Source organism: Leptonychotes weddellii, chromosome 4, assembly GCF_054177405.1.
Source record: "Leptonychotes weddellii isolate Sample4059 chromosome 4, ASM5417740v2, whole genome shotgun sequence".
Lineage (NCBI taxonomy): Eukaryota > Metazoa > Chordata > Mammalia > Carnivora > Phocidae > Leptonychotes > Leptonychotes weddellii.
Window position 1 is genome coordinate 17,062,782 of NC_138372.1, and position 6,768 is coordinate 17,069,549.

At 43.3% G+C, this 6,768-nt stretch overlaps 1 protein-coding gene across 7 annotated transcripts in view; it reads left to right on the forward strand.

Annotated features, from left to right (window-relative positions):
* The window catches only part of SRRM1 (serine and arginine repetitive matrix 1), a 30,930-nt gene extending 28,437 nt beyond the window's left edge, over nucleotides 1-2,493 (forward strand). For all 7 annotated transcript variants that reach the window (XM_081817761.1, XM_081817765.1, XM_081817762.1 and 4 more), the window contains 2 exons: nucleotides 744-953; nucleotides 1,463-2,493. In XM_081817761.1, the coding sequence (XP_081673887.1) occupies nucleotides 744-953; nucleotides 1,463-1,567 (315 nt within the window). In that variant the 3' untranslated portion in view covers nucleotides 1,568-2,493. The remainder of the gene's footprint in view (nucleotides 1-743; nucleotides 954-1,462) is intronic.
* The last annotated feature ends 4,275 nt before the right edge of the window (nucleotides 2,494-6,768 follow it).

Sequence of the window (6,768 nt, forward strand, 5' to 3'; positions counted from 1 at the left end):
TATGCAGATTTTCAACTGCATGGGGAGTTGGTGCCTAGTTGGTGCCTCTAAGCCCCACGTTGTTCAAGGTCAACCGTATTATGCATTAAGGAGCAAACTCCCTCCATTCTAGAGCTAGAAGTCCTACAGTGGCTGGAGATGTGGCATTCACACAAGCATGTGTTTAGAATAATAGCTGTACTTATTGAAAGCCTGCTTCCTATTAGGCTAGTATTGTGGGTGGTTTACAGATAGACCCGTTTAATTCTCACAACAGCTCTGTCGGGGATTGCTGTATCCATTTTATTTAGGTTGACAGAAGGGGCTCAGAAGAAGTCCACCGATTCGTCTGAGGTCACATGGTGAACGGGTTCAGGAGCCAGAATTCACCTCAGGCCTAGCTGAGTTCAAAGATTTTTTCTTTCTTTTGCACGTGCTGCTTTCCTTGCATTTGGAGGTGGCTCTGGATCCTGGACACCCACCTGACTGGCAGCTTGTGGTTGGGAAACATGGCTTATATGTGCCGTTAGTTGGGGAAAATCCATTCTGACTCTTAGAATCTGTGAAGAGCATCTTCGCTTGCAGTGTGGTTTTCGGCTCAACATACTTTTCTTGGCAGGGATTGCCCTTGGGCCTTTTTCTCCCCCGAAGCCTTAGGAAATCCTGAGATTTGTCCATTTAGTTATTCCCTTGAGAAAATAAAATGTTTAGTTGGACAGCATTTTAGTCTGATTGATTTTACTGTGATTTTTCTGGATTTCTAGAACTCAGACCCAGAAGGAGGTGGAAAGAAAAAGAAGAAAAAGAAGGACAAGAAACACAAAAAGGATAAGAAGCACAAGAAGCACAAAAAACACAAGAAGGAAAAGGCCGTGGCGGCAGCGGCCGCAGCAGCAGTGACCCCTGTGGCCCCCGCTGCCCCCACGGCCACGTCGGCACAGGAGGAACCGGAGGCAGAGCCCGAGCCTAAGAAGGTACGTGTGCCTTGCACTTCCTACAGTTGGCTAAGTCATTGGATGATGAGGAGGAGCTTAAGATTTTTTTATAGTAATGGCTACTTGGCTGTTAGCTCTCTCCTGATCTATCATCATTCTTAATGATCTGCCAAGAACGGGAATTTGCCAAGAGTAAGGAGAAGAATGTGAATGGCTGCCAAAAGCTTAATGTAGGTTTTTAAGAATAACTTCTTTGAGATATAATTAACATGCCATTCACCTGTTGAAAGTATGTGATTCAGGGGCACCTGTCTGGCTCAGTAGGGCATGCACCTCTTGATCTCAAGGTTGTGAGTTTGAGCCCTGCATTGGGTGTAGAGATTACTTAAAGATAAAATTTTTTAAAAAACGAAAGAAAGTATGTGATTGAGGGGTTTTTAGTGTATTCATAGAGTTGTGCGGCTGCCGCCATGATGTGGTTCTGTCCTGCGCCCTACACCTCTTCGCCAGTGTCTCAGGACTCACCAGTGTGACCCCTCTGGTTTTAGGAGACCGAAAGCGAGCCCGAAGACAACCTCGACGACTTAGAAAAGCACCTGCGCGAAAAGGCGCTGAGGTCGATGCGGAAGGCTCAAGTGTCCCCACAGTCTTAGGCGGGAATGTGTGTCACGATGTACATTTTATTTGGTTTGTACGCAATTCAATTTCAAAATTGCTAAAATGTGTTTGAGCTTTAGACTATAACATTTGTTGTAATAATTGCTAGGTTGAAGTTCACCATGTAAAAAAAAAAAAAAGGGCATGGATTTACATTGCAAAAGGTGTCCACAGTGTATTAGTGACATTCTTTCATTGACAGCTGACATAAATTCATTTAGAGTGAAATATTTTAAGCCAAAAAAAAAAATCCCCTTTTTAAAAAAGGGGGTTTCAATATTGTTGGCATTCTTATGGTTTCTTTAAAGGCCTTGGCTATTCCCAGAGGTTTTCTTTCTTTTCATTTTTTTTTTTTTTATTTCTCATTTGAGTCTTAGCACCCATTTAAGTTATGATGCTTCCAACCTTGTTGGTTTGCAAGCTTGCCCAGAAATAAGACCACTGTTGAACTACCACAAAAGTATAAATGAATATTTTAATGCCACAATCTTTCCTGTTGCCTGTGGAGTCTCTGCTGAAATGAATCAGGATTTGAGCTCTAGGACGAGACGGAAAATGAAAGCATGTTGTTTGCCAGGACACTGTGGGTTTATATTGATGTGTAACAAGTTGATTTGGAACACTGGAATTTCATTCTATTCTGTTGTGTTTTTTTTGTAAAGGCAATTAACTAGTCCCAGGAAGGATCCTTCAGTTATATAAAAGTTTGTTTTATGAAATGTCATGGCTCCATTCATAATTTTGTCTTGTTCTTCCAATTGGTATATACAACCTTCAGAGCTCTCATATTTGGAAGGCTGGAAGGGCCCAGACTTTGAAATAGTGTCTTTGTTTTCACTGTTTTTGTTTTTTGTTTTTTTTTTTTAAACTAAAGCTATATAAAGCTTGTGGATTAAACAGAATAAATTTCTAAATTTAAAAACGTTGGCCACTCACTTTTACTTAACCGTCTCAATACTGCGGGAACCCACCTTCCCACCCCCCACCCCGAAATCTTACATTTAAACCTAATGTGTTTACCCCCGTGGCACCTTTGACGCAGGTTTGGGCAAGGAAAATAAATGATGGTGAAATTACTCTACCGTCTTTATTTTAATAACGAATGTGATAAGTGCTATGAAGGGAGAGTGTATGGTGCGATTGGAACATATATGATAGACAAGGCAAAGTCAACCAGGCACTTCAAGCAGAGCAGTATCTGTGTACGGCCTGAGAGGCAGAAGGAGCCTGGCACATTCTAGGAAGTGAAGGAAGGAAGGCTAAGGAATGACTGGAGCAACCTCCCTCTTAGGTTGTGCGTGTTTAATGACAAGCAAGTCATTTTTGCACTTGAGATTTAGCAAAGCAACGTGACTTGAGGAAATTGGAGTTGGTTTGTGGAAGGTAAAATAGCAACATAAGAAGTTAAGTGTAGGGATGCCTGGGTGGCTCAGTCAGTGAAGCGTCTGCCTTCGGCTCAGGTCACGATCCCAGGGTCCTGGGATCAAGTCCCACTTCAGCGGGGAGCCTGCTTCTCCCTCTGCCTGCCGCTCCCCCTGCTTGTGCTCACTCACTCTCTCTGATTTAAAAAAAAAAGTTAAAAGGGAATATTTGACACCATGAATCTAAGCTGAGCAGGGTGACACATGGGCAATTGATGGGATTGTAATTTCTGGCATTTAAAACCAAAAGAAAATGTCTACACATTTTAAGACGTAATGGGACAGTTTTTATCTGAGGGACATAGACACAAAGGAGCTGTTTTTTTTATAGGCAGGTTTTTAGAGTGATTTGTAAGGAGGCAACTTAAATGCAGCTGCTTCTATAAGTGAATTAAAGTAGTCTGATCGATAACTGCATCTTAGCTGTGTGCCGTGACGAAAGTCTTCAGATTTTCCACATGACTTCCTTGTGATTTTAGAATACTGTGATTTAGGAAAAGCACAGAATATCCAGTTTCTAAAATGGTTGTTGATGACTTATCCCTTCCAGTGTGAGCAAACCAGTGAACATCACTGGGGTCCTTGTACCTATCTAGCCTGCCATTCGTTCACTGCACTTGTTCACTCATCCTATTCCTTCAATATGCTTTCATTCCTCTGCTTGACGAACTGTCCATTAAGGTTAGCAATAGTCCCTGTTTTGCCAATCTGAATGATCAATTGTTGATCCTTTACCGGTCCTTGGCTGGATTTGGCTCAGTCGTTCACTCCTTTGTTCAAACACTTTCTTCACTTGGGTTCTAGGAGACAACGCTGGAAGCTTCCAGATGCAACACTGATTTTCCTCCTATCTCACCAGCTGGTCCTTTTATATCTACTGGCTCCTTTCAAACACAAAGTGATGGAGTTTGTCCTTGGTGGCTTTCTCTGCATTTAATCCCTACTTCCTTGACTTTAAATGTCATCATTTTGTTGACTTGTCAAGTTTCTCTGTAGTCTAAACTTAACCCTGACCTATCCAGCTCTCTACCCAACTACTTGATAACTCAGTTTGGATATCTACAAAGAGATACCAAATTGAACATACCCAAAATAGAATTTTTAAATGCCGTCTTCTGACCTTACCCCATCTTATTTCAGTCCCTGTCATCCTCATTGGCTCCACATTGGGTTACTGTCCTCAGTATTGTCTGCTCTCCAGCACTGAGGCGCAAAGGCCATTCCATTCCCAGTGGCCTGAGCCAGAGCATGGCACTGCCCAAAGCCCTCCAATAGTCTTCTGCCTCAGTAAAATCCAGATTTTTTACTATGGCCTGCAAGACCTGACAGCACTGGGTTGAATCTGCTTTGGCAACCTCATCACCACCCTTCAACCGGCTCACGCCATACCTGCTGCCTTGTTCCTCCTTTGACCCACCAAAGCCGATTTCTCTTTCAGGACCTTCGTTCCCACTGTTCCCTCATCCCGGAAGACACCGCCCCTGATCTTGTGACTTGTTTCCTTACTTGATTTCCTCAGGCAGTCTTCCTGAAGTCCCTCTTCTCTGTTTTCACGTAGAGCAGTTACTAGTACCTGAAATGGTACATTTTTGGTCCCTAGGAACTTGGCCTTGTTCATGGCTGTGCCGCCAGCGCCTGATACGTAGCAGAAGCGCAAATATTTGATGAATGAATTTAATTGACTTGTCTCTATACTTGCCAAGTGCTACTACATCGGGTTTGAGGTAAAGAAAATGCATAAAGGGCCGCCTGGGTGGTTCATTCAGTTGAGCATCCGACCCTTGGTTTCGGCTCAGGTCATGATCTCAGGGTCATGGGATTGAGCCCCGCATCGGGTGCTGGGCGAGGAACCCAGTTAGGATTCTCTCCCTTCCTTTCCCTCTGCTCTCCCCCTCTCTTAAAAAAAAAAAAAGAAAAGAAAAGACAATGGTTGCTGCCCTTGAGTATTTGCCTACTAGGAATACATGCAAACAACAATTTGCAGTGGACAGAACACTGGGTGGACTGGGGTTTCTACCGTAGCTTTCTGTGTAACCTTGATCAAGTTAACACTTGAGCTAAGTGCTGCCATTTCGTCTTCTGAATGAGGGAAATAATGGTGGAATCCACTTCAGAGTGCTTTCAAGATTTTTTTTAATGTATTAATTGATATCATTCAATGATAGCATGAAGAGAGGTTCCCATTTTCTCAGCTCTATGACATGCATCCATTCTAGTGATGACAAATTTTCGTTTGTGCCTATGAACGGTTTTAACTGGTCACAGCCCTATTCAATGCAATTTTCTTCCCTTTTGCTCTTTAGATACAACTCAGCATAAAATTTGCTATTTTAAAGCGTGCGACTCAATGGTATTTCATACATTCGCGAGGTTGTGCAACCACCACCACTATTCGGGAACATTTTCATGGCCCTAAAAAGAAACTCTGTGCCCATTAGCAGTCACTTGCCGTTCTCCTGGCAGTCCCTCAGCCCCAGCCCCCTGGCAACTATATCCATCTATTCTGAACATGTCCTTGGCATCATATAAGATGTGGCCTTATCCGATGTCTTTCATTTAGCATAATGTTTCAAGGTTCAACCATGGTACCTCATTTTTTTAACTGCCAAATAATACTCCCTTGTATGGATATAGCACATCTTGTTTATCCATTCAACAGCTGAGCATTTGGGCTGCTTCCACTTTGAGGCTCTTATGGATAAAGCTGCTAAGAACATTTGCACGTAAGGTTTTGTGGACATGTTTTCTCTTGGGTATATATACCTACTAGTGGAATTGCTGGGTCATGTGGTGACTTGACTTTTTTAGAAACTGGTAGACCATGCCAAAGCAGCTGCACCATCCTACATTCCCACCAGCAGTGTATGACAGTTCCCATTTTTCCACATCCCTACCAGCACTGGTTATCTTGTCATTTGATTATAACCATCTTAGTGGGTGTGAAGTAGTATCTTGTTTGTGCCCCAAACCCAGTATTTTTCTGAATATATCTGTCTAGTATGTCGTAAGGGATTTTTGCCAAGATGTCCTTTTATTTCAGGTGTATCAGAGGGGAGGAGGAACTGACACGCTCCCAAGATTCCCAAGAGTGGTAGCATGTGTGCAGAGGGCTGTGGCTTCCTCCGACCCAGAAGTGTTGTGGGAGGATGCAGGTTGAAAGCCAGTAGGGATTGTAAAATGTACTGAGTCACAACCAGCATTAAAAGAAAAAAAATGAAGTAGTAATTTGAGGGTGAATTGCAGTAGGTTAAGTGTTGTTTGATGACGTGTTTCTCTATGCCCATGCGTGCATGTGTGTTTGTGTCCTGGGCTGCAATGTAAAATGTAGTCTGATTCACAGTCAACAAAACGGAAAGCCACTACCTCGCAGATCATCTGGTCCACCAGTTTTTAAACTGCCCCGCGTGTCCTAAGTGGGGCTTACAGTCCCGATTTTCTCTGAAAGGTACATTGGGCGAACCCACCTTTGTGGAAGGACATAGACGAGAAACGTAAGCCTGGCAAGTGCTTGACTTTGATATGTAGATCTAGAGATACATACAGATTCATCTTTTTTTCTTTCTAACTTTGGGCTTTTCCCGTTGCATTCTGTTTGAATAAAGGGATCCACAGCCCCAAACCGTGTGAAAACCACTGATCTAGCCTAGCCCTTGTCTACAGAAAAAGTCCGAAGGGGAACAGACTGCCCCGTGGTCCCACCCACCATAGTAAATGCTCCCCCAGGTGCTTTCCCACTTCATCTCACTGCCTCGGCCGGGGGCGTTAATGTCTCCCAA